This window comes from Hemitrygon akajei, unplaced genomic scaffold, assembly GCF_048418815.1.
Source record: "Hemitrygon akajei unplaced genomic scaffold, sHemAka1.3 Scf000035, whole genome shotgun sequence".
Lineage (NCBI taxonomy): Eukaryota > Metazoa > Chordata > Chondrichthyes > Myliobatiformes > Dasyatidae > Hemitrygon > Hemitrygon akajei.
Genome location: NW_027331921.1, coordinates 1,437,928 through 1,465,703, shown reverse-complemented (window position 1 = coordinate 1,465,703; position 27,776 = coordinate 1,437,928). Strand labels below are relative to the sequence as shown.

The window sequence follows — 27,776 nt, the reverse complement described above, 5'->3', positions numbered from 1 at the left end:
GGAAGTTACAGCGGTTTATTGATTTCATCATGATAAATGCAAATTAAACAGTATGTGAGCTGCTGACTTGCGGGAATAAATACACTGTTGTAGCGATGTACTATGTACAGAGTTAGAGACAACGACTCGCAGTCGGTAAGTCTCTTCCAGACTAGTTTATTCAAACTTCGCGGCGCTGGCATTTAATCCCTGGCTATTTGTGAGCCGGTGCGCATGCGCAGAAAGTGGGTCGCCTCACTGTTCCCGACTCACTCACAGTCACTCACAATTAACTGACCGGCGACAACGGGTGACCGGTAGATTAATCAGTCCCGTTCCTCACCGTCACTCTGCATCGGGGAACCGATGATTATAAAATCACACTTCAGGGCCGTGTCCGGGATCGCTGCGGATCCAAGTCATTGCTGAGGTATTTGACAATTTGACATCATTATATCGGCCAGGCTGCCGAATGCACCGTCCTCAGCAGAGGGAGCAAAATGATTCTCTCCCGGGACAATACCACCCCGGGACACCGGTGTCCCAGACTAAGCCACGACCCACGGGCTCCTCCTGTCTGGGTAATTCCCCGGGGTGTCACGCGGGAGAGTTTCGAACCGGCACATCCTGCGGAAGTGGCGCCGCTGGAATACGGGCGGAAATACGTCACTGCGGGAGCGCTTTCGGTGTCACCGAGCTCGAGACCGGAGCCAGTTCCGTTAAAACCGATGGCAATCAGCCCCGGCGCGCGGCCATTAAAGGTAAGGTCGGGAGTTAAAGGGGAGGGGGAATTAAAGGGGAGGGCGGGGAATCGGCTCCATCCCGCGGGCGGGGATGTTCACACATCCAGATGTTCAGATCCACACTTCCAGTCCGGGACTGACTCCCTGTAGAGATCTCAGATCCTTCCACCCGGTCTCACTGAACCGATTCGCCGTCAGCCTGAAACAGATGGGGGAATGAAGATGGAATAGACAGATTACACAACAGTGTCAGTAACAGGGGACCGGGGTTAATGTTTCAACAACACTCACAGACAAATATCACCAGAAAACCCGCGGATCCGCTGACATTTTATCAAATTGAACATTAACACAAACACTCACCAGATCTGATTCAGACTCGGGAGGGTCAGTATGAGGCGGCGGAGAACGGGGACAGATCCGTCTGTCAGAGAGTTTGCTCTCAGGTACAGCTCCGTCAGTGATGGTTTTGTACTGAGAGCGGAGGCGAGATCCTCGGCACCAGAATCTGTGAGACCGACATTCTCCAGCCTGGAGATGAGAGAGAGTGAGGGTGAAGGACACAGAGACAGGAGACGGTACAAATCCCCAGTGTTTATCAGTAACACTATTACTGATCACATTAATGTTCAGTGTCAGACACTCAGTGACTGTAAATACAATCTCCCACAGACTGGTACTTACCACAGTCTCTGTATTTTACACTCCGGGTTCCTCAGAACCGCAGACACCAGTTTCACTCCTGAATCTCCCAGGTCATTCCCCCCAAGTCTAAACACAAACAGACAATTTGATGAACAAAGTGATACAAACCGTGGGTCTGAGGGTAATTCTCTCACGTGGATATTTCAGGAAACATTAAACTCTTCCATAAATCACTGATCGGAGTTCCCATCACTGTCAATGTCCCTCACTGCCCAGCTCCAGGGCATTCACCCAATGTCAGTAATTTAGTCTGTCGGAGTGACACTGTAAACCCCACGTATTCCGTATCATTCCCCATTGGCTAGAAAAGTGTTACTGACCACAGAGTGTCAGAAGGGGCAGGGTTGGGGGTGATATAGCCCCACAGTGAGGAAGATTTGTGAATCGTAAAATGTCGATGGGAGATGGAGGAAGAGACCCCACCTGAGGGAACGGATGGAAAGACACAAGAGGAAAGGGATGGGGGAAAGAGATCCCACAGGAGGAAGTGGGATGGGGAAGAGAGATCCCACAGGAGGAAGGGGATGAAGAAGAGAGATCCCACAGGAGGAAGGGGATTGTGGAAGAGAAATCCCACAGGAGGAAGGGGATGAAGAAGAGAGATCCCACAGGAGGAAGTGGGATGGGAAAAAGAGATACCACAGGAGGAAGGGGATGGGGAAGAGAGATCCCACAGGAGGAAGGAGGATGGGGAAGAGAGATCCCACAGTAGGAAATGGATGTGGAAGAGAGATCCCACAGAAGGAAGGGGGTTGGGGAAGAGAGATCCCACAGGAGGAAGAGGGATGGGGAAGAGAGATCCCACAGGAGGAAGGGGGATGGGGAAGAGAGATCCCACAGGAGGAAGGGGGTTGGGGAAGAGAGAGCGCACAGGAGGAAGGGAGATGGGGAAGAGAGATCCCACAGGAGGAAGGGCGATGGGGAAGAGAGATCCCACAGGAGGAAATGGATGTGGAAGAGAGATCCCACAGAAGGAAGGGGGTTGGGAAAGAGAGAGCGCACAGGAGGAAGGGAGATGGGGAAGAGAGATCCCACAGGTGGAAGGGCGATGGGGAAGAGAGATCCCACTGGAGGCAGGGGGATGGGGAAGAGAGATGCGGCAGGAGGAAGAGGGATGAGTAATAGAGCTCCCACAGGAGGAAGAGGGATTGGGAATAGAGATCCCACAGGAGGAAGAGGGATTGGGAATAGTGATCCCACAGGAGGAAGGGGGATGGGAAAGAGAGAGCGCACAGGAGGAAGGGAGATGGGGAAGAGAGATCCCACAGGTGGAAGGGCGATGGGAAAGAGAGATACCACTGGAGGCAGGGGGATGGGGAAGAGAGATGCGGCAGGAGGAAGAGGGATGAGTAATAGAGATCCCACAGGAGGAAGAGGGATTGGGAATACAGATCCCACAGGAGGAAGGGGGATGGTGAAGAGAGATGCCACAGGTGGAAGGGGGCTGAGGAATAGAGATCCCACAGCAGGAAGGGGGCTGGGGAAGAGAGATCCCACAGGAGGAAAGGGGCTGGGGAAAAGAGATCCCACAGGAGAAAGTGGGATGGGGATGATAGATCCCAGAGGAGGAAGTGGATGGGGAAGAGAGATCCCACAGTAGGAAGCTGAATCAGGAAAAGAGATCTACAAGAGGAAGGGGATGGGGAAGAGATATCCCACAGGAGGGAGGGGATGAGGAAATGAGATCCCGCAGGAAGAAGTGGGATGGGGAAAATAGATCCCACAAGAGTTGGGGGTATTGGGAAGGAGAGATCCCACAAGAGGAAGGCGGATGGAGATCCCAGAGGAGGATGGGGGATGGGTAAGACAGTTCCCACAGGAGGTAGGGGGATGTGGAAGAGAGATCCCACAGGAGGAAATGGATGGGGGGAAAAAGATCCCACAGGAGGAAGGGGGATGGGGAAAACAGATCCCACAGGAGGAATGTGATGGGGAAAAGAGTTCCCACATGAGGAAGGATAAATTGGGAAGAGAAATCTTACAGGAGGAAGGGGTTGGGGAAGAGAGATCCCACAGGAGATGGGGACGAGATCCCACAGGAGGAAGGGGATGGGGAAGACAGATCCCACAGGAGGGAGAGGATGGGAAGGAGATATCCCACAGGAGGAAGAGGGATGGGGAAGAGAGGTCCCAGAGCAGGATGTGCATATAGAAGAGGGAACCTGGAGTAGGAAGCTGAATCCGGAAGAGAGATCCCACAGGAGGAAGTCGGATTGGGAAGGGAGATCCCACAGGAGGAAGGAGGGTGGGGAAGAGGTCCCATAGGAGGAAGGCGAATGGGGAAGAGAGATCCGAAAGGAAGAAGGAGAATGTGAAAGAGAGATCCTACAGGAGGAAGGGGAATGGGGAAGAGAGATCCCGCTGAAGTAAGGAGATGGGGAAGAAATCCCACAGGAGGAAGGGGATGGGGAAGAAGGATCCGACAGGAAGAAGGAGAATGTGAAAGAGAGATCCCACAGGAGGAAGGGGGCTGGTGAAGATGGATCGTACAGGAGGAAGGCGGGTGAGGAAAAGAGATCCCACAGGAAGAAGGGGACTGGGAAGACAGATCACACAGCAGGAAGAGGGATAGGGAAGAGAGTTCCCACATGAGGAAGGGGGATTGGGAAGAGAGATCCCACAGTAGGAAGCGGATGGGAAGATATCCCACAGGAGAAAGAGGGATGGGGAAGAGAGGTTCCAGAGCAGGAAGTGGGATGGGGAAGAGGTCCCATAGGAGGAAGGTGATGGGGAAGAGAGATCCCTCAGGAGGAAGGGGATAGGGAAGAGGTATCCCACAGATGGAAGGGGGATGGGGAAGAGAGATCCTGCAGTAGGAAGGTGGATGGGGAAGGGAGATCCCACAGGTGGAAGGGGGATGGGGAAGAGAGATCCCACAGGAGGAAGAGGATGGAAAGGAGATATCCCACAGGAGGAAGAGGGATGGGGAAGAGAGGTTCCAGAGCAGGATGTGCTATAAGAAGAGAGATCCTGGAGTAGGAAGCTGAATCAGGAAGAGAGATCCCACAGGAGGAAGGCGTATGGGGAAGTGAGATCCCACAGGAGGAAGGGGGGTGGGGAAGAGGTCCCATAGTAGGTAGGAGAATGGGGAAGAGAGATCCGACAGGAAAAAGGAGAATGTGAAAGAGAGATCCCACAGGAGGAAGGGGGCTGGTGAAGAGAGATCCTACGGCAGGAAGGGGGATGGGGAAGAGAGATCCCACAGTAGGAAGAGGGATGGGGAAGTGAGATGCCACAGGAGGAAGGGGAATAGGGAAGAAATTTCCGGCAGTAAGAATTGGATGGGGAAGAGATCCCAAAGGAGGAAGGAGGACTGGGAAGACAGATCCCACAGTTGGAAGGGGGATGGGGAAGAAATATTACACACAGCAGGCAGGGGGATAGGAAAGAGAGATCCTACAGGAGGAATGGGAAGGAGAGATCCCACAGGAGGAAGGAGAATGTGGAAGCGAGATCCCACAGGAGGAAGGGGGATGGGGAATTTCAGCATGCAGGTGAACTGGGAGAAACAGGTTGGTGCTGGACCCCAGGATAGGGAGTTTGTAGAGTGCCTACGGGATGCATTCTTGGAACAACTTGTACGAGAGCTGACCAGGGACAAGGCTATTCTGGATTTAGTCTTGTGTAATGAACAGGATTTGATAAGCGATCTTGAAGTAAAGGAGCCATTAGGAGGTGGTGACCATAACATGATATGTTTTTATCTGCAGTTTGAGAAGGATAAGGGCAGCTCGGAGGTGTCAGTGTTGCAGTTGAACAGGGGAAACTATGGAGCCATGAGAGAGGAGCTGGCCAAAGTTGACTGGGCGGATAGCCTAGCAGAAAAGACAGTGGAACAGCAATGGCAGGTATTCTTGGGAATAATGCACAAGGTGCAAAATCAGTTCGTTCCCAGAGAAGGAAGGATTCAAAGGGGGGAAAGGGGCCACAGTGGTTGACGAAGGAAGTCAGAGATTGCATTGCATTAAAAAAAAGGAAGTATGACAGAGCTAAGGTGCGTGGGAAGACAGGTGATTGGGAAGTTTTCAATGAACAACAGAACTTAAATAAAAAGGCAATACAGGGAGAAAAAAAAATAGGTACAAACGCAAGCTAGCCAGGAATATAAAGAAAGATAGCAAAAGCTTTTTTAGGTATGTGAAGAGAAAGAAGATAGTTAAGAACAATGTTGGGCCCTTGAAGAGTGAATTGGGTGAAATTGTTATGGGAAACAGAGAAATGGCAGAAGAATTTAATGAGTTCTTTAGATCTGTATTCACTAAGGAAGACACAGATGTATGGATGGGCCAAAAACATAGTGTAACAGAGGAAATGAAACAGATTGACAGTAGGAAGGAAACGGTGATGAGTAGACTGATGGGACTGAAGGCTGACAAATCCCCAGGTCCAGATGGTCTGCATACTAGGGTAATAAAGGAGGTGGCCCTGGAAATTGCGGATGCATTGGTAATCATTTTCTAAATTCCTTAGATTCAGGATCAGTTCCTGAGGATTGGAGAATGGTTAATGTTATCCCATATTTTAAGAAAGGAGGGAGGGAGAAAACAGAGAACTATCGACCTGTCAGCCTGACATCAGTGGTGGGAAGATGCTAGAGTCCTTTATTAAGGATGAAATACTGGCATATCTAGATAGCAGTGATAGGATTGGGCCGAGCCAGCATGGATTTACCAAGGGTAAATCATGCTTGAGTAATCTGTTGGAGTTTTTCGAGGATGTAACCAAGAAGTTAGACGGGTGAGATCCAGTAGATTTACAGAAGTCATTTGATAAGGTCCCACATAGGAGATCGATGGGTAAAATCAAAGCTCAGGGCATTGGTGGGAAGACATTGACATGGATAGAAAACTGGTTGGCAGATAGAAAGCAAAGTGTAGCGGTGAATGGGTGTTTCTCGGAATGGCAGGTGGTGACTAGTGGGGTGCCACAGGGCTCGGTATTGGGACCACAACTGTTTACAATTTACATCAACGATTTAGATGAAGGCATTGAGAATAACATCAGCAAATTTGCTGATGATACTAAGCTGGGTGGCAGTGTGACATGTGATGAGGATGTTAGGAGAATTCAAGGTGACTTGGATAGGCTGGGTGAGTGGGCAGATACTGGGCAGATGATGTTTAATGTGAATACGTGTGAGGTTATCCACTTTGGGAGTAAGAACAGGAAGGCAGATTATTATCTGAACGGTGTAGAGTTAGGTAAGGGAGAAATACAAAGAGATCTAGGAGTCCTTGTTCATCAGTCACTGAAGGTGAATGAGCAAGTACAGCAGGCAGTGCAGAAGGCTAATGGAATGTTGGCCTTTATTACAAATGGAATTGAGTACAAGAGGAAGGAAATCCTCTTGCATTTGTAAAGAGTCCTGGTGAGACCACACCTGGAGTACTGTGTACAGTTTTGGTCTCCAGGGTTAAGGAAGGATATCCTGGCTGTACAGGAAGTGCATCGTGGATTCACGAGGTTAATTCCTGGGATGTCTGGACTGTCTTACGCAGAGAGGTTAGAGAGACTGGGCTTGTACACACTGGAATTAAGGAGATTGAGAGGGGACCTGACTGAAGCATATAGCATTATTAAGGGATTGGACAAGATAGAGGCAGGAAATATATGTTCCAGATGCTGGGAGAGTCCAGTACCAGAGGGCATAGTTTGAGAATAAGGGGTAGGTCATTTAGGACAGAGTTAAGGAAAAACTTCTCCCAGAGAGTTGTGGGGGTCTGGAATGCTCTGCCTCGGAAGGTAGTGGAGGCCAATTCTCTGGATGCTTTCAAGAAGGAGTTGGATAGGTATCTTATGGATAACGGAATCAAGGGATATGGGGAAAAGGCAGGAAACGGGTATTGATAGTAGATGATCAGCCATGATTTCAAAATGGCAGTGCAGGCTCGAAGGGCCGAATGGTCTACTTCTGCACCTATTGTCTATCGTCTATTGTCCCACAGGACGAAGATGGATGGGGAAGACAGATCCCTCAGTAGTAAGTGGGATGGGGGAGAGATCCCACAGGAGGTAGGGGGATGGGAAAGAGAGATACCACAGGAGGAAGGGGATCCGGAAGAGAATTCCCACAGAAGGAAGGGAGATGGGGAAGAGAGATCCTACAAGAGAAGTGGAATGGAAAAGAGAGATCCCACAGGAGGAAGGGGGATTGGGAAGAGATATCCCACAGGAGGAAGGGGGATGGGGAAAAGAGATCCCACAGGAGGAAGGAGAATGGGAAAGAGAGTTCCCACTGGAGGTAGGGGGATGGGAAAGAGAGATCCTACAGGAGGAAGTGGGATGGGGAAGAGAGATCCCACAGGAGGAAGGAGGATGGGGAAGAGAATTACCACAGAAGGAAGGGAGATGGGGAAGAGAGATTCCACAGGAGGAAGGGTGATGGGGAAGAGAGATCCCACAGGAGGAAGGGGGATGGGGAAAAGAGTTCCTACAGGCGGAAGGAGGGTGGGTAAAAGAGATCCTATAGGAGGAATGGGGATGCGGAAAAATGATCGCTTGGGGGGAAGGAGGATGGGTAAAGGAGATTCCACACGAGCAAGTGGATGGGGAAGAGAGATGCCACAGGAGAAAGTGGGATGGGGAAGAGCGATCCCACAGGAGGAAGGGGATGGGTTATCGAGATCCCAGAGGAGGAAGGGGATGGGGAAGATAGATCCCTCAGGAAGAAGAGTGATGGGGATGAGAGATCCAACAGGAGGATGTGAATGGGGAAGAGAGATCCCACAGTATGGGGGATGGGGAAAGTGATCCGACAGGAGGAAGGGGGATGGGGAAGAGAGATAACACAGGAGGAAAGTGATCGGGAAGAGAGATCGCACAGGAGGAAGGGGGTTGGGGAAAGTGATCCGACAGGAGGAAGGGGATGGGGAAGAGAGATACCACAGGAGGAAAGGGATCGAGAAGAGAGATCCCACAGGAGGGAGGAGATGAGGAAAAGTGATCCTGCAGGTGGAATTGGGTCGGGGAAAAGAGATCCCACAGGAGTAGGGGGGTTGGGGAAGAGAAATCCCAGAGGAGGAAGGGAGATGGGGAAGTGAGACCACAGGAGGAATGGGTTGGGAAGAGAAATCCCACAGGAGGAAGGGGGATGGCTAAGAGAGATCCCACAGCAGGAACAGGGTTGTGGAAGAGAAATCTGACAAGAGCAAGGGTAATGGCTAAGAGAAATCCAACAGGAAAAAGGGGGATGGGGAAGAGTGATCACACAGGATGAAGGGGGTGGCATTTGTCACAATTCATCTCAATCTGATTTACTGCAGTTTTACCCAAATCCGTTTACTTTGAAACAGCACAATGGAACAGTGTCACAGTTCTGAGTGAGAGATAAATCAAGTTACCTCAACTCCTGGCACTTGTGCAGCCCGGGTCCCAGCCGCTGGATTCCTTCACACTGAATGTTGCATTTCTCCAGGTTGAAGTGTTTTATTGTATCACAGAGTCCGATGGCATGAGACAGAACCGCGCAGTCAATCGGGGTCAGTGTCATTCCACTGAATGAAAGTGTTTTCATAGACCCCAGTGTGGCCTGAGCCAGTCCACGATTCTGAGACTCAAACAGGTAGTGCAATGTGTTCAGGAGTCTCCTTCTACCAGTGTCATCCGTGTTTCTACTGTGGCGTTTAACCTTGTTCTTCAACCAGTCAATCACCCGGCAGGTTGTTTGATGAGGAAATGGACCCAGAAACTCCTCCAGGCCCCGAGCTGTCATTGGGTTGGAGAGACCTGCAACAAAACGGAGAAATACCTCAAATCGCCCATCTTCCGTCTTGTGGGCTTCAGTGAGGAATTTCAGGATATCCTCGGGGTGTACAGTCAGGAATTGTGCGACTGCAGCTACAAACTCTTGGATGTTGAGGTGCGGGAATGTGTACACCACGCTCCGGGCAGAATCCTCTCTCTCCAAAAGCTCCATCAGGAACCCCGACAGGAACTGGGAAGGCTGCAGATTGTAATTGATCAAATCTCCATCTGTAAACACAATCTTCTTCTCGGACACTCCTCTGAAGGCCATCTGACCGACCCTGAGTAACACATCACGGGGTGTCTCAATCTCACGGCCGTGATTTTTCAGGATGTTGTAAATATAGTAGGAGTACAGTTGGGTGATGGTCTTGGGAACTCTCTGCGGGTCCCTGACTCTTTGTGTGAAGAAGGGGCCCAGTGTCAGAGCGAGGATCCAACAGTAGGAGGGGTTGTAGCTCATGGTGTACAGGATCTCGTTCTCCTGCGCGTGTTTGAAAACAGCTGCTGCCACCGTCTGATCTTCAAAATATCTGATGAAATATTCCTTCCGTTCCTCACCAACAAATCCCAGGATTTCTGCCCAGACACCGATATTCGCTTTTTCCAATAAATGTAACACAGTGGGGCGGGTGGTCACCAGCACTGAACACCCTGGGAGTAGCTTGCCCTGGATTAAACTGTACACTATGTCAGACACTTCACACCACCACTCGGGATCTGGGCACTGGTGCTTGGGTTCTGTATCTCTCCGGCTGTCAGCAAAATCGATTCTGTGCTTGGATTCATCCAAACCATCGAATATAAACAGCAATCCCTCTGGGTTCTTCCAGACCTCTCTCAGGATATTCCCAAAGTAAGGATACTGATCCAGAATCAGTTCCCTCAGGTTTATTCTGCAGTTAATAGAGTTTAAATCCCGGAATTTGAAACTGAAGACAAACTGGAATTGTTGGAATATTTTCCCCACGGCCCATTCATAAACAATCCTTTGTACCATTGTTGTTTTCCCGATTGCTGGCACTCCGACTACTGCTGCAGAACTCCCAGATTTGGATTTACTCCGGGAAAAACTGCTGTGGAATAACTGAGCAGTCTGTAATTTTTCCAACGCTCCACGGAGATGTTTATCTCTATAATCCTCGTGGTCTTTGCCTCTTGCCAGCAGCTCGTGTTCCACCAGTCTCCGATCTCGAAGAGTAGAAATGACCGTGAGCTTTGTGTATCGATCATCCAGCTGGAAAACCTTCACCTTCTCCCTCATCAGGATCGTGTTCACTCTCAGTGTTTCAGTTTGTGCCCGCAGAGTCTCCTTGTGTTTCTGTTGAACATCTTCATGGGAACAAAAACATATTCAAAATGTTAACTAGCTCAACTGACAAAGGTCTTTATAACTGCATTCCAATATTCAGTGTTTGAGATTACATGAATTAATTCAATGCTTCCATGGATATTAGGACAGAAAGTAAAATTCTGTTCACAGACACAGGAACGAACAGCGATGATTGTCTCAGAAAAATGTCCAATCCTCATATTCTGACGCTAATTACTGATGAAGGTGAACGTTCCCCGGATATCCTATTGCAATCCTGACTGCACTCCCGTTACAACATTTCACTGTATTTAAAGCATTGTTTGCATCATTAACAGACGATGTTATTGCTGACCTGCTGTGGAAATATGGAGAGCAGGACACTGTGCATTTTGGCAAAGCTACACACTGGGGAGTCACAGGTGTCCACTGCAAACACCAATGGTGTCAAAACAGGAAAAGAACATGCTGGAAATGGGGGTTTCTTTACTCAGAGATGTTCCTGATTCGGAAGAGCGTCAACATTTAGAGAAGGCAGGATAATGGGGTTAAGAAGAATTGCGAAGCAAATTCACTGAGCTGAATGGCTTAATTATCTTCCCAAGTCTTATGGTTTAAGGGAGCATCCAGAGTATTGTGTTCTCTTCTGATTGCCCAGCACTGGGGATGATTGGAGAGGGTGCAGAACAGGTTCACCAGGATGTTGTTTGGGATTGGTGGCATGTGAGGCAAGTAGAGGTTTGAGAAACTTTGTTTGCTTATTCTGGAGTTAGAATAGAGGTCTGACAGATGTTTATAAGATTGAGAGATAAGATTTGGGGTAGATAGCCTGTATACTCAGACATACTCAGTGGAAGTCACTAGCAGAATTCCAAATTGTAAAGCGTATCACTGGACAGAATTGAGTGCAGCTGCTATTACGAAGGAGAAGGTGCTTCGGAATCTGAAAGGTCTGAAGAGAGAAAGGTCACCTGGACTGGGTCATACAGTGTGTCAGGAGCCTGTCTGGGGTGTGTGGGGATTCCCAGAGTGTTAGGACCCGGAGCGAAGGGTTCAGAGACACAAGGGTTGGATTAATACATTAACAGCTGGAACAGCTGGAAAAATACACTTTACAGTGTTCAGGCTGCAACGAGAGATGATCTGAATTGTAACCTGAAACCAGAGATCGGCGAATGATTGATGGTGGATTTTCGTTCCCAGATTCTGCCAAGTCACAGTCTATCATTTGAGTTGTGGTTTGAACTGAGCATTTCATCACTCACCTGTCAGTTCAGTGGGTAACTCAGACAACCCTTGTGCGATGTTTATGTATTCCTCTGGGTCAGGACCTGTTTAAATCAAAAAAAGAGTTCATGAAAACAAAACTAAATAATTACAAATATTTAATGTGCCTTTGTGTTCAGTGCGTGGTTTTAACATACCGAGCTCCTGTATTTCCCTCAGTATCCTGTCCAGCTTCGGTAACTCAGTCCTCCACATCACAAAGGATTCCCACATCGCCCTCCGGACAAGGGAGCCTTTGCCCATCACCAAACTGAGGAAGAGTCTGGAACTCTCTGCCCGGTTTCCCTTCTCTGTCAGTTCAGTGACTTTCTATAAAAGCAAACAATTAATTTATTGTGGAGTAGATGGACAGACATGGCGAATCTCACAGATTAATATTCATCCTGGATTAATGAGCTGAGGTGAATTTGACCGACGGTCCTGATAAGATGCAAAATTAATTTTAGACTGAATGCCTGTTCAACAGTCCAGATATGCAGCCCTTGCACTTATGTCATACAACAATATGACTATTACAGCACAGTAACACAGTCCGTGCCGAGCGCTTACTCTCACCTAGTCCCACCTACCTGCACTCAGCCCATAACCCTCCATTCCCTTCCTGTCCATATACATATCCATTTTTTAAAATGGCAATATTGAACCTGCTTTTGCCACTTCTACTGCAATCTCATTCCACACAGTTACCACTCTCTGAGTAAAGAAGTTCCCCCTCGTGTTACCCCTAAACGTTTGCCCCCAACTCTCAACTCCTGTCCTCTTGTTTGAATCTCGCCTACTCTCAATGGAAAAAAAGCCTATCCACATCAACTCTATCTGTCCCCTCATAATTATAAATGCCTCTATCAAGTTAACCCCCTTCAAACTTCAACGCTCTAAAGAATAAAGACTTAACTTGTTCAACCTTTCTCTGTACTTAGGTGCTGAGACCCAGGTAACATTCTAATAAATCTCCTCTGTACTCTCTATATTTTGTTGACATCTTTCCTATAATTCGGTGGCCAGAACTGTACACAATACTCTAAATTTGGCCTTACCAATGCCTTGTACAATTCATCTTTACTCCCAACTCCTGTACTCAATGCTCTGATTTATAAAGGCCAGCATACCAAAAGCTTTCTTCACCACCCTATCCACATGAGATTCCACCTTCAGGGAACTATGCACCATTATTACTAGTTCACTGTGTTATACTGCACTCTTCAACGCCCTACCATTTACCATGCATGTCCTATTTTGATTAGTCCTACAAAAATAAAGCACCTCAAACTTATCAGCATTAAACTCAATCTGCAAACTTTCAGCCCACTCTTCTAACTGTCCTAAATCTCTCTGTAAGATTTGAAAACTACTTCATTATCCACACCACCACCTATCGTAGTATCCTCTGCATACTTAGTAATCCAATGTAACACCCCATCATCCAGATCATTAATGTATATGACAAACAACATTGGACCCAGTACAGATCCCTGAGGCACACCACTAGTTACCGGCCTCCAACCTGACAAACAGTTATCTACCACTACTCTCTGGGATCTCCCATCCAGGCACTGTTGAATCCATTTTACTACTTCAATATTGATACCTAACGACTGAACCTTCCTAACCTTCCGTGCGGAACCTTGTCAAAGGTCTTACTGAGGTCCGGTACACTGATAAATACAGCAGGTGTGAGAGGAGAAGGTGACTGAACCTGCAGTTCCCAGTTCTCCCCACCTGAACAGCTGAAACCAGACCTACTGAAGACAAAGGTCTGACTGAGGTCCGGTACACTGATAAATACAGCAGGTGTGAGAGGAGAAGGTGACTCTGAACCTGCAGTTCCCAGTGCTCCCCACCTGAACAGCTGAAACCAGACCTACTGAAGACAAAGGTCTGACTGAGGTCCGGTACACTGATAAATACAGCAGGTGTGAGAGGAGAAGGTGACTCTGAACCTGCAGTTCCCAGTGCTCCCCACCTGAACAGCCGAAACAGATCTACTGAAGACAAAGGTCTGACTGAGGTCCGGTACACTGATAAATACAGCAGGTGTGAGAGGAGAAGGTGACTCTGAACCTGCAGTTCCCAGTGCTCCCCACCTGAACAGCTGAAACAGATCTACTGAAAACAAGTCAGAGATCAAAGTCTCCATTGCCATGCAGAACTCCTAGAACGTGCAGGAGATTAATATCGATCAGTATTCCCTCTGATACCAGCAGTTCAGTGACAATACACTAAATACACTCACCTCATGTTCTTCTCTACTGAAATGTCCCTCCTTTGTCAACATCCAACCGAGTTTTTCAACTTTCTCTTCAATTGCATGTTTGAGTCTGTCCCCGTAGAACTTGGTCAGTTGGTACAGTCGATACTCGCCCCCTTCTGCCAGGAGGTCGGAGATTGTAAACTCTGGCTCTGCGAATATAAAATGAGAATGTAGTCACAAACTCAAATATCGCTTGTCTCCACCGCTCTCACCAAGTCCTAACAAACCAGTCATGTCTTCAACCTCAGTGTTTACCTGCTTTCAGCTGGAAACACGTATTTTGCCCTAATCTCCAACACTGGCCTTAAAAAACCAACCCATCAATGCGCTGTGCTAGACGTTCCCAGAAGGAACCCATTCACCAGAAACCTGTCTCTCCCACCGTCCCACCCACTCACCGATTTCAGTTTAAAATGGACAATAAATGTTGGGACTGTCGCTTCCCAGAGATACTCTCTCTATCCTGGCGAATACATTTCCCATTACTCATATCCTGGAAATACTCCTTATCCGGATAGCTGCATTTCCTCTGATACACATCCTGGAAATCCTCAGAGCAGGTAGGACATTTCCTGTAGTGCGGTAACCGGTGCCACACTACACCGACTGCACCACGCCCACACTTTCCCCCTCTCTGACCAACCCTCCAACAAGGAATCACATTTAACCACTTCCCACCTCAATCTGCGAACACCTCACCCTCATGTTTCACTCACCCACTCCCTGTTGGGCACTTGACAATTCCGTGTTTAATGAGTTTCCGAGCTGACAGGCAGTCGCCTCACTTGTGCCGGTTCCAGGGTCCTGCTCAGTGTCTCTGACGTCACTGTCTCTGGGCTGACAGGCATACGCTTCACTTGTGCTGGTTCCAGGGTCCTGCTCAGTGTCTCTGACGTCACTGTTTCTCGGCTGACAGGCAGTCGCCTCACTTGTGCCGGTTCCAGGGTCCTGCTCAGTGTCTTTGACGTCACTGTCTCTGGGCTGACAGGCAGTCGCCTCACTTGTGCCGGTTCCAGGGTCCTGCTCAGTGTCTTTGACGTCACTGTCTCTGGGCTGACAGGCAGTCGCTTCACTTGTGCTGGTTCCAGGGACCTGCTCAGTGTCTCTGACATCACTGTCTCTGGGCTGAATTTGCTTCTCCTCCTCTGCGGCCGGACCGCATTCCATTGGGACATTGCTCTCAATCTGACCCTGCTTTGGAACCTTGCTTCCCGTGTCCCGATCATCTTTCCTCGATGAGTTGCCTGGTAAAAGCCTCTTGAGTACTTTCTGTACCGAATTTAATTTCCCACCTGCAGTAAGTGATGAATTGCAGGTTTAGAGTGATTTATACTCGAACAAGGATTCACAATGGGTGTGTGCAATGGAGCCGGGACTCCTGCTGACCGGATTTGGAGTGGGACTGTGCTGGTGAATGTGAACCACACATCCTGCTAGGTGACCATCCCGATAAGCCAGTGAGTGGACACATCCACTCCCAGAAAAAGAACTGGATAGACACAGTAATACTGATCACCGACTACGCATTAGCTGAACACACCAATAACCAGCGGTTATTAATGGAAAGGCATTAGGTGATACCGGGAATTATCACTGGGATTATCTCCCACAGACATAATTCTCCCTGGATCACAAACCGTCCAGTCACCTGTGTCACTCACAGACAAGCCACTGGATTACTCGTGGTCCGATCCTTCAGATCACACGTTCTCCGGTTGCTTTCTCACACACTGTCTTGTCCCCTGGGTCAAAGACTGACCACTGCCTTGAGATGGACAACGTCCAGTCCCCTGGGTTACAGATTGAACATAACCTTGAAGCCCATGATGCCTGGTCCCCTGGGTCCCATCCCGTCTCCTGGATGATAATTGTCAGGTAGCAACTATTCAAGTCATTGGCAAAGGGAGAGCCTTGCGAGCAGTTCCATTAGCTAAACAAAGTCTCGCTGAGAGAGCTTTGCATTTGCTAAGGATGCAGTTGCTAACAATCATAAGATGGATGTGATTCAGCTGGAAACAGTGTCGGGGAGATTCACAAGTACGTTACCGGATGGGGTTGTTTGTTATCTGGTTCGGCTGGGACAGTTTGCCCCGGAACACGGGAGCTTGAAGGGTAAACCTGCACACGTAAAACAGAATCAGAATCAGTTTTATTATCACCGGCATGTGACGTGAAATTTGTTAACTTAGCAGCAGCAGTTCAATGCAATAGGTAATCTAGCAGGGAAAAAATAATAATGAATAAAAAAAAGTAAACAAGTAAACCAATTATGTATATTGAATAGATTTTTTAAAAATGTGCAAAAACAGAAAGACTGTATATTTAAAAAAATGTAAGGTAGTCGCCAAAGATTCAATGTCCATTTAGGAATGGGATGGCAGAGGGGACCAATCTGTTCCTGAATCGCTGAGTGTGTGCCTTCAGGCTTCTGTACCTCCTCCCTGATGGTAACAGTGAGAAAAGTGTATGCCTCAAGTGCTGGAGGTCCTTAATAATGGACGCTGCCTTTCTGAGACACCGCTCCCTGAAGATCTACAACTTCCGGCAGCTTCTCTCGGTCCTGTGCAGTTGCCCCTCCATACCAGACAGTGACAGACCGATGCAGACCACAAATGAAGTGTCTCCTGATCCTCAGCCATTTCCAAGGCTAGCAATGTTCTCGGCTCGGCTACAGAAAACAGAGTTCGGAAAACCCCCCTCATCTACTTTGCGCAGCGAGGGGGGAGTTGAGAGCTGCCCTGACAAAACCTGAAGTGTTGTATTATCGCACAATCTTTGAAATCCAGGAAATGCTCTTGTCACCTGCCTCTGAAATTTGTAAATGCAAGTTGAAGATGTTTTTCACCTCTAAACAGGCCCTGATGTGCAACAAACCCTGAACCTAGATAATGTTGTAGGGGTGGAACTGGACTCTCTGACGGTGGTGTCTGAAAAGAGGATGCTGTCCAAGTTGCATGCAATCTTGGAAAATGTCTCCCCTCCACTCCATAATGTACTGGTTAGGCACAAGAGTACATTCAGCCAGAGACTCATTCCACCGAGATGCAACACTGAGCGTCATAGGAAGTCATTCCTGCCTGTAGCCATCAAACTTTACAACTCCTCCCTCGGAGTGTCAGACACCCTGAGCCAATAGGCGGGTCCTGGACTTATTTCCACGGCGTGATTAACTTATTAATATTTAATTATTTATGGTTTTATATTGCTATATTTCTACACTATCCGTGGTTGGTTCAGCTGTAACGAAATCCAATTTCCCTCGGGATCAATAAAGTATGTCCGTCTGTCTGTAGACTTTTATGTAACTAACAACACCATTGTCACATTCCTGTTTGTCTTTCGCTCTCAACCTGCTAATTCAGGGTCTCCGGCTCCTTTCACTCAGGTGAAGCTTTGCCTTGTGAGTGGAGTCATTCGACCATCACTGGTGTCAGGTCCCTGCGCTGGAACTGTTGGACCGATCGATTACACAAAGTCACTTTACCAGTGGGATCAATGACACTGTTTGATGAAACTTTTTCTCTGCCCTGTTAGCCTGTGTAAGCTTCTTTTTCTGAACTATTGTGCACCAACAGGACAGAAGTTTAGTTATAAAGATCCAGGTGAACATACCTGTAGCCATTCTGATTCTGACTGACGGTTGTTGATTGTCGTCGTCTTGTTTACACTCTGATCCCGGTGCTGGACAGCGCCGCCTTCTGGTGATGCCCTGAATTACACACAACAAGCAGACAGTGAGTCAGAGAGAGTTGGATTACTTTGCAAAAGTGACAGTACAGCCATTCTTTGTATCAGAGCCGCAGTTCGCATCAACCCCCAAACCATGTCCGTATGTCTGTCCAGTGATATCCGGAGCATCCTTCCGATAGAGACACAGAGCAACAGATCACAGATACTGACCCATCAGCCCATCGAGACAATGCTGACCACAATGTGCACTGAGATGGTCCTAATTTTCAGGCCTTTGGTACAGGGTCAAACAGGAACATAACTTCATTGTAAAATCTAATTCTGCTTAATCACGGATTCGCAGGTTCTGACAATTTATTAGTAGAAAAGCACTTGATGACGACAGGGTATGTAAATGTAAATTATTGGTTGGCATTGGCATTTGCTAGTTAGGACTGAGTGCAATGTGGTGCTGGGACATTTGGCTTCAAGGGGGTTTGCTCTCAGTAGAGGCTCGCACGACGATATACTCGAGGGCAAGTATATCATTGCAGCTTGCAATAGACAGAGGAGTCAATGACATGTTGCTGTAGTTCATGGTGATTCCACATTTCTGCAATTCCTGCAGCAGGAAACAACAGTGGCGTCTTCTAACGGAAGGAAATTCTCCACGCATTTTGAGATAATTGTGACGTAACACAGCCGAAGCAAGGAAAGGTCAGAGGTGATGTTGGAAATGGACAAGCAGTGTGAGGGAATGTGCGTGGCTTCGCAGAGCTGATGCTGACATCTGCAATGATTGCGACTGAGTCTGATAGAGGCATAAATGGTATTTCTAGGCTTGCTCAGTCTGACTCCAGCTATTTTCTACCTTCCTTGGTACCGAAATGTGATGTCTAAAGAACGAGCGTTGCAGTAAATGAGACTCACCAAACTTTCCCCTGAGTGAGTCAATGGAAACTCTGATTCAGACTGAGGGTAAGTTGTTCTACTCAGAGAGGTGTGGATGCCTGGATTGCCCTGTCTGTTATGGTGGTGGAAGCAAATACAATGGGGGCTTTTAAGCGACGTTTAGATAAGCACATGGGTGTGAGGAAGATTGAGAGGTTATGGACATTGTGTAGGAGGGAGTCATTAGTTTATTTCGGATGGGTGTTGATTTACTTTTCAGCTGGTTTGGCACACCATTGTGGCGGGAAGGCCTGTTCCTGCAATGTACTGTTCCATGTTCTGTTCTATCTTCAGCATCTTGAGTTTCTCTTTGACTCCCACTGGCAGATGGACAGGTGACAGTCAGGGGGAATTTCCAAATACGAATTGAATTCTGAAACCCCTATCTCTTTCTACCGGTGCAAACACAAAACAGCGTATTTAACCACAGCCTCTCCCTGTGAGGGATGGAATGGGGACTCGTCCTCTGCTTTGCTTCCAAAGGAACTTCACAACCAAACACCTAAGCACAGAACAGAAATACTCGCTCAGCATCTCATAAACCCGGACAGCTTGATCCCCTGACTCATTTTATCTGGATCAGATCAGGTGTGGGATCCCAGGTCCAACCTCAGAGGGTCACAGCCCACACCGTGAGACTCTCACATCTTTCCCACACCTCACACTGGGAGTTCCCACATCTCACATCGAGAGACTCTCACATCTTTCCCACACCTCACACTGGGTGTTCCCACATCTCACATCGAGAGACTCGCACATCTTTCCCACACCTCACACTGGGAGTTCCCACATCTCACATCGACAGACTCTCACATCTTTCCCACACCTCACACTGGGTGTTCCCACATCTCACACCGAGAGACTCTCACATCTTTCCCACACCTCACACTGGGAGTTCCCACATCTCACACCGAGAGACTCTCACATCTTTCCCACACCTCACACTGGGAGTTCCCACATCTCACACCGAGAGACTCTCACATCTCTCCCACACCTCACACTGGGAGTTCCCACAGCCCACACCGAGAGACTCTCACATCTTTCCCACAACTCACACTGGGAGTTCCCACAGCCCACACCGAGAGACTCTCAGATCTTTCCCACACCTCACACTGGGAGTTCCCACAGCCCACACCGAGAGACTCTCACATCTTTCCCACACCTCACACTGGGAGTTCCCACAGCCCAGACCGAGAGACTCTCACATCTTTCCCACACCTCACACTGGGAGTTCCCACATCTCACACTGAGAGACTCTCTCATCTTACCCACACCTCACACTGGGAGTTCCCACAGCCCACACCGAGAGACTCTCACATCTTTCCCACACCTCACACTGGGAGTTCCCACAGCCCACAATGAGAGATTCATTGGGGGTCCTGGTGCAGGAAACACAAAAGGTTAGTATGCAAGTGCAGCAGGTGGTCAAAGAGGCCAGTGGAATGCTGGCTTTTATTGCTAGGGGGATGAAGTATAAGAACAGGGAGGTCTTACTGCAGTTGAACCGGGTATTGGTGAGACCACACCTGGAGTACTGCGTGCAGTTCTGGTGTCCGTATTTAAGAAAGGACATACTGGCTCTCGAGGCAGTGCAGAGAAGGTTCACTAGGTTAATTCCGGGGATGGGTGGGTTGATGTATGATGAGAGGTTGAGTAGATTGGGACTCTACTCATTGGAGTTCCGAAGAATGAAAGGCGATCTTATTGAAACATATAAGATTGTGAAGGGGCTTGATCGGGTGGATGCGGGGAAAATGTTCCCAATGATGGGTGAAACTAGGACTAGGGGGCATAATCTTAAAATAAGGGGATGCCGTTCCAGGACTGAGATGCGGAAAAATTTCTTCACTCAGTGGGTAGTGGGGCTGTGGAATTTACTGCCCCAGAGAGCTGTGGAAGCTACTACACTCAATAAATTCAAAACGGAGATAGACATTTTCCTGGATAAAAATGGCATTAGGGGATACGGTGAGCGAGCAGGTAAGTGGACATGAGGCTAGGATTAGATCAGCCATGTGATCTCCTGGACCAGTTTTCGATAGGTTGGATGGGTCGGAGAGGAATTTTCCAGATTTTTTCTCCTCAATTGGCAACTCGGTTTTTTCCCCCGGGTGATCACATGGGTTTGGGCGGGATGAATAATAAAATAAAATGGGCGGCATGGTACCCTGTTGGTTGACACTGTTGCCTTGTGGGATTCGTTGAAAACTAGAGTTAAGATTGGATCAGCCATGATCTTGTTGAATGGCGCAGCAGGCTTGAGGGGCCGATTGGCCTACTTCTGCTCCTATCTCTTATGTTCTTATGTTCTATCCCAGGTCAATTAGCAGCCCCTTTCCTCGTCGTGTAACAGGAACAAAATGTTTCAAATATAAAATTGAAAATATAGCACTCTGTACAGGAGATTTTCCCTGCACTCTTTCACGCTTATCGGTAACTTTCCTTCAAGTAGCTGACCAGAACTGCAGACAATTCTGCCTATTGTAGAATCACGGTGCCCTTTACAACTTTAGCATTAATATCCCAACCCCTCTTCGTAATAGCCTGCGTTGTGAAGGTCAATCTGCCCAAAACTCACTTTATGACTCTGGTGCTACCTTAAAGGAATTGTGGATCTGTAACACCCACGCAAGGATAATCAGGCTCAAAACAGTTATTTTCCCCAAGTAGTAAGCCTGATCAACACCTCTACTCACTAACCCACGCTCCACACCTCACCCACTACCAGTTTAATATTTCCTGACAGTTCCAGACACTCCTGTGCCTAACGTCACTTTATGGACAGACAATCAATGTCCATCTCCGTATGTCCAGACACTCCTGTGCCTAACGTCACTTTATGGACAGACAATCAATGTCAGTCTCCATATGTCCAGACACTCCTGTGCCTAACGTCATTTTATGGACAGACAATCAATGTCAGTCCCCATATGTCCAGACACTCCTGTGCCTAACTTCACTTTATGGACAGACAATCAATGTCACTCTCCGTATGTCCAGACATTCCTGTACCCAACGTCAACTTATGAACATAGAATCAATGTCACAGACCAGACAATTGTGCAATATTGCAAAGGAAGAATCGCTGAATCAAAAATGCAATCGAGTAGAAGGCTATATTAACAACAGCAAAGATATGCACAAAAAAAGGAAATTACTGGGATTAAGGAAACCTCCTCTGCAGGATGCATAACAGATCAATAAAGTATGTGAGAGCTGGATTCAGTATACAGAGCAGCTTTTTCTGTAGATAATAGAGGGGAACCCCCAGATATTAAACACCCTAATTCTGGCCCACCGATTGCCAAAGAAGAAATAACTAAAGCAATGAAAAGCATGAATCATGGTAAAGCCACTGGACCTGATGAAATATCAATGGAACTGATACAAGCCCAAGAAGATCTGGGCATAGACATTCTTTCTGAAGTGTTTAATGGCGTATATGAGTCTGGTGTATTCCCTGGCGATCTCTTGAAATCAGTGTTTATAACTCTGCCTAAAATTCCTGGAACTATTGACTCTGAAAATTATAGAAGAATCAGTCTTGTGAATCACATAATAAGGATTTTGTTGAGAATTGTTCTGAGTCGAATCAAAAACAAGTTAAGGCCAGACATTTCTAAACTGCAATAAGGGTCTATTTAGGATAGAGGAGCTAGGAACGCAATTGTCATACTACGAATACTTTCAGAAAGGGCAATTGAATATCAAAATGATGTCTTTTTTATGATTTATTGAGTTCACTAAAACATTCGACAAAATCAGCGTGAAAAATTATTTCAAATTCTCACTAAACTAAACATTGATGGAAGGGACCAATAATCTCTTCAAAATGTATATTGGAATCAAATGGTGGAGGTAAAAATTGATGATTTAATAAGCATTTGGACTAAAATTCAAACAGGAGTTAGGGATACGTTGCCTCACTGAAATTATTTAATATCTATACTGAAATGATTTTCAAAGAAATAGAAGACCTAAATGGGATAAAAATTGGAGGTGTTAACATCAACAATATGAGATATGCAGATGATACCACCCGAACAGCAAGTGCTGCCGAAGGCCTACAAATCCTCCGAGACAAAGTAGTACAAACAAGTGCAGATTTTAGTCTGACCATCAATTGTAAAAAAAAAAATCCAAATATATCTTAACATCAAAAGAGCAGAATTCTCCCAAATGCCAATTGTCCATCGGTAACAAAAGAGATTGAACAAAAGACCAGCTGTAATTACCATGGTAGCTTTATATCACAAGATGCTGGAAGTAAAGTAGAAATAAAAAGAAGAATTGCCATTGCCAAAAACAACTTCCAAAAAATGAAATCTATTTTGCCCAACAGACACATTTCCGTGACAACAAGGCTTAGGCTACTAAAGTGTTACATCTGGTCAATCTTGCCGTATGCTTCCGAAACATGGACGATAACACCAGAACTCCAAAGAAACGTAGAAGCAGCAGAAATGTGGTTTCTCAGAAGAATTCTGAAAATATCATCTAGAGATGGGGTAACTAATGAGACAGTACTCCAACATGCCCAGACAAAAAGATCTTTAATGAGAATATTACATGAGAGGAAACTTAAATTCCCGGGCCACGTCATTAGAAAGGGAGAAATAGAATGTCTTATATTGCAAGGCCGTATGGCTGGGAAACGTGACAGAGGAAGGCAAAGAAGAAAATATATGGACACTGTGAAAGAATTAACAGATCTAAGTGTGCGAGGTATCATCGACGCTGTGAGGGAACATTGGATGTGGAGAGTCATGATCGGCCAGGCATGTAAGGCGCAAGTCACATGCAGAAGAAGAATCAATGTCAGTCTCAGATGTCCAGATACTCCTGTGCTTAACCTCACTGTATGGACAGAGAATCAATGTCAGTCTCATATGTCCAGACACTCCTGTGCTTAACCTCACTTTATGGACAGACAATCAATGTCAGCTCATATGTCCAGACACTCCTGTGCTTAACCTCACTTTATGGACAGACAATCAATGTCAGTCTCATATGTCCAGACACTCCTGTGCTTAACCTCACTTTATGGACAGACAATCAATGTCAGTCTCATATGTCCAGACACTCCTGTGCTTAACGTCACTTTATGGACAGACAATCAATGTCAGTCTCATATGTCCAGACACTCCTGTGCTTAACGTCACTTTATGGACAGACAATCAATGTCAGTCTCATATGTCCAGACACTCCAGTGCTTAACCTCACTTTATGGACAGACAATCAATGTCAGTCTCATATGTCCAGACACTCCTGTGCTTAAACTCACTTTATGGACAGACAATCAATGTCAGTCTCACATGTCCAGACACTCCTGTGCTTAAACTCACATTATGGACAGACAATCAATGTCAGTCTCATATGTCCAGACACTCCTGTGCTTAACCTCACTTTATGGACAGACAATCAATGTCAGTCTCATATGTCCAGACACTCCTGTGCTTAAACTCACTTTATGGACAGACAATCAATGTCAGTCTCCATATGTCCAGACACTCCTGTGCCTAATGTCACTTTATGGACAGACAATCAATGTCAGTCTCATATGTCCAGACACTCCTGTGCCTAATGACACTTTATGGACAGACAATCAATGTCAGTCTCATATGTCCAGACACTCCTGTGCTTAACCTCACTTTATGGACAGACAATCAATGTCAGTCTCTTATGTCCAGAAACTCCTGTGCTTAACCACACTTTATGGACAGACAATCAATGTCAGTCTCCATATGTCCAGACACTCCTGTGCTTAACCTCACTTTATGGACAGACAATCAATGTCAGTCTCATATGTCCAGACACTCCTGTGCTTAACCTCACTTTATGGACAGACAATCAATGTCAGTCTCATATGTCCAGACACTCCTGTGCTTAACCTCACTGTATGGACAGACAATCAATGTCAGTCTCATATGTCCAGACACTCCTGTGCTTAACCTCACTTTATGGACAGACAATCAATGCCAGTCTCATATGTCCAGACACTCCTGTGCTTAACCTACTTTATGGACAGACAATCAATGTCAGTCTCATATGTCCAGACACTCCTGTGCTTAACCTCACTGTATGGACAGACAATCAATGTCAGTCTCATATGTCCAGACACTCCTGTGCTTACCCTCACTTTATGGACAGACAATCAATGTCAGTCTCATATGTACAGACACTCCTGTGCTTAACCTCACTTTATGGACAGACAATCAATGTCAGTCTCATATGTCCAGACACTCCTGTGCATAACCTCACTTTATGGACAGACAATCAATGCCAGTCTCATATGTCCAGACACTCCTGTGCTTAACCTCACTTTATGGACAGACAATCAATGTCAGTCTCATATGTCCAGACACTCCTGTGCTTAACCTCACTTTATGGACAGACAATCAATGTCAGTCTCATATGTCCAGACACTCCTGTGCTTAACCTCACTTTATGGACAGACAATCAATGTCAGTCTCATATGTCCAGACACTCCTGTGCTTAACCTCACTTTATGGACAGACAATCAATGTCAGTCTCATATGTCCAGACACTCCTGTGCTTAACCTCACTTTATGGACAGACAATCAATAGATTTAAACGATCATACTTTATGTATCGTGTTTTGTCTATTATTGTGGTCTCCATCGTTTTTTTTTCTGTCTTGCTTTGGATCCAGAGTAACAATTATTTCGTTCTCCTTCACACTTGTGTACTGGAGTGACATAAAACAATTTTGGATCTTGAACCCTGGGGAGAATACCACGACCATCCACATTATCTAAACTCCCACTTGATTCCATCAGCTCCTACAATGTCACCCTCATTCTCCTCTGGAATAAAGGTCCAGCTCGGCCAAACGCATCCTATGACTCGGCGGCCCAATAGTCCAGGCAACATTTTCAGCAATCTCTTCCGCACCCTCTCCAGCTTGCAAATATATTTACTACAGTAGGGTGAACACAACTGTACATAATACTCTCTGTAGCCATGTTGATTCATACACAAATCAATGGCATGAATAGTGAATTACAGAGGTCTCAACACTGACACACACACCCCAATCGTCACATGCCTCCATTCGCTAAAACCATCTTCAATCATCTCCCTCTGCTTCTTGTTCTCGAGCCCGGAGTGAATCCTCCTCGCCAGCTCCCCGTGAATCCCACGTGACCGAACCTCCCCGATCCGCTGCCACGCGGGATTTTGTTACAGACTTTACCAAAGTTCAGAAAAACAACATCACTGCACAACTTCACCCAACTCCCGAGTGAACTCTTAAATAATATCCAAAATACTTGACAGATATGATGTCCTACTGGGCAGTGTAGAGGGTGATTTCCCCATGACTAATGCCCAGACGCCGAGACCAGCTTCACTCCAGACTGAGAAAATTCCCATCCCAGCTGTGGAATTACCAACCTGGACTGAGGCCTGCATACTGCCAGTTCCATATCCTCAGTCACCAGCCCAATATTATCACCCATACACAGACGCTTTGGTGCCGGCGATTTGCCGTGGTGTTCCTGCCATGTCCGATTCACAGACTAGGGTGGAACTGGATCCTAATGACCCTCTGCCTGGGCCGGGGCTCAGACCGATTCCCCGTTCTGTGTAGAGGATGCGGATACACTTCAGCCTGTCCCCAGCAGCTATAACCGAGCACATTTGATCACAATCTTCCTGCTGTGTGGGATCTTGCCCTGCACAGCTGGCTGCCATGTTTCCCGCAGTGTAGCAGGAACAAAATGCGAAATTATAAAGTAGAAAATGCTGGGAACTCAGTACATCAAACTACATCTCTGAAAGGTGAAATGGTGGAAAACTGTCCGAGATCTGCTGAGCGTCTCCAGTATTTTTCTCCTCCTCACTTTAAATTTCCTGCAACTGTAGTATTTCCTCCCTCTTCATTTTAATGCACAGATAGTAATTGATTGCCACCCTTGACTGTCAATGCCACCCCACCCCAACCAATGTGTCAGTTGTCAGTTCATTCTGACCCTGGTGTAACACAGCCCATACAGTCAATGCTCACAGCATCCTTTCCCCCCACTGTCACTCTGTTGCATTTGCCCCTGAGGCCGCTGTCACAGAACCAGTGAAACACTCGCTGCAGCTCTGACGGGCTGTTACCATGGAAACAGAGGAAGTGGCTCACTGAAAATAACCGAAAAAGGAAATAACAAACTCACCATGTGACACAACTGTCGTTTTGACAAAGACGAACACTGCAGCCATTTTGTAACGGTGAAACTAAAATTGAAATGGCCGCTTTTACCCCGCCGTGTGCGGTATTCAAATAAACCTTTGCCTGAACGGGGGAAAGATGCATCTACTCATACACGTGGAGCAGTGTCCCGAGGGTGAGATCACTCCGTTTAACCCTCGCTGTCTGCAAGCACACAACCGGCCGAACGGCCGCTTCCGGTGTGATGGAAGCATGTAAAACAATTACCGACCCCAGGCGTCGATCCAGGTGAAGTCTGGATCCGCTACCGGGCCGGGTGATGGAGGTAAAGTTCCCCAGGTACATCTTAATGCGTGTGTTTAATCTCGGCATCACCACCTCATCCCGCTCCTGGGACCAGAACACCAGGCGCTGAGCGGCGGCTCATCTCAGGCGGTCCGGCGTGAAGGTCCCGTAACGCGGACCGATCACGACAGGTTGGATCCAGGAAGCGGGACGAGGCCGCCAATTCGAGGAAGTTAACGGGACTCTCTGCCCGACATCAGGTACCCTCAACCACCCCCCTCCCGCGAATCGGCTTCAGTACTCACCGATGGGAAATTGTTGGTCGCGTTCACCCCTAATGACCGGCCTCAATGCTCACCGATGAGAACTTGATCAGTTTGTCCCGCAGACAGCGATCGGTCCTCCTACTCCCCGCCGACGACCCGCTACGACAGAGGACGGAAAGAAAAGCACCGCCCATCCGGAGACTGTGAGAGCGGGGGCGGGGCCTCGGAAGCGAGAACCTCAGATGCTGCAGATCTGGGTTTGAAATGGGCGCCAGACGCTGGATCACGTGACGGGTGGAGGGACTCCCTCCTGAACCGGGACCCTGCTCCTCGCCCCTCACACACTGCCCGACCTACATGCCGCATTTTAAACCTTATTTCATACTTACACCAGCTACATTTT

The 27,776-nt window shown here is 47.4% G+C and overlaps 1 protein-coding gene across 3 annotated transcripts; it reads right to left on the bottom strand.

Moving 5' to 3' along the window:
- LOC140720067 (NACHT, LRR and PYD domains-containing protein 3-like) lies at positions 1–27,533 on the bottom strand. Of its 3 annotated transcripts, none has more exons than XM_073034966.1 (10): positions 27,413–27,533; positions 17,633–17,729; positions 14,737–15,312; positions 14,003–14,169; positions 11,907–12,078; positions 11,748–11,813; positions 8,768–10,502; positions 1,407–1,493; positions 1,086–1,253; positions 1–921 (listed from the first exon to the last, which is right to left on the bottom strand). In XM_073034966.1, exons 2-10 carry the CDS (start codon positions 17,640–17,642, stop codon positions 834–836), a joined length of 3,069 nt encoding a protein of 1,022 aa, XP_072891067.1. In that variant the 5' UTR covers positions 17,643–17,729; positions 27,413–27,533; the 3' UTR covers positions 1–833. The 3 variants fall into 3 exon arrangements, with proteins under 3 accessions (XP_072891067.1, XP_072891068.1, XP_072891069.1); XM_073034967.1 differs by having other exon boundaries at positions 14,003–14,163; XM_073034968.1 differs by lacking the exon at positions 14,737–15,312.
- Between the last annotated feature and the right edge of the window lie 243 nt (positions 27,534–27,776).

What these genes read in the sequence shown, in the direction of transcription:
- LOC140720067 (XM_073034966.1), bottom strand. An exon ending in TCAGTAGAGAAGAACATGAG is followed by an intron (nt 12,079 to 14,002) that starts GTGAGTGTATTT and finishes TTGCTTTTATAG; the next exon opens with AAAGTCACTGAACTGACAGA. An exon ending in TGTAAAATACAGAGACTGTG is followed by an intron (nt 1,254 to 1,406) that starts GTAAGTACCAGT and finishes TCTCATCTCCAG; the next exon opens with GCTGGAGAATGTCGGTCTCA.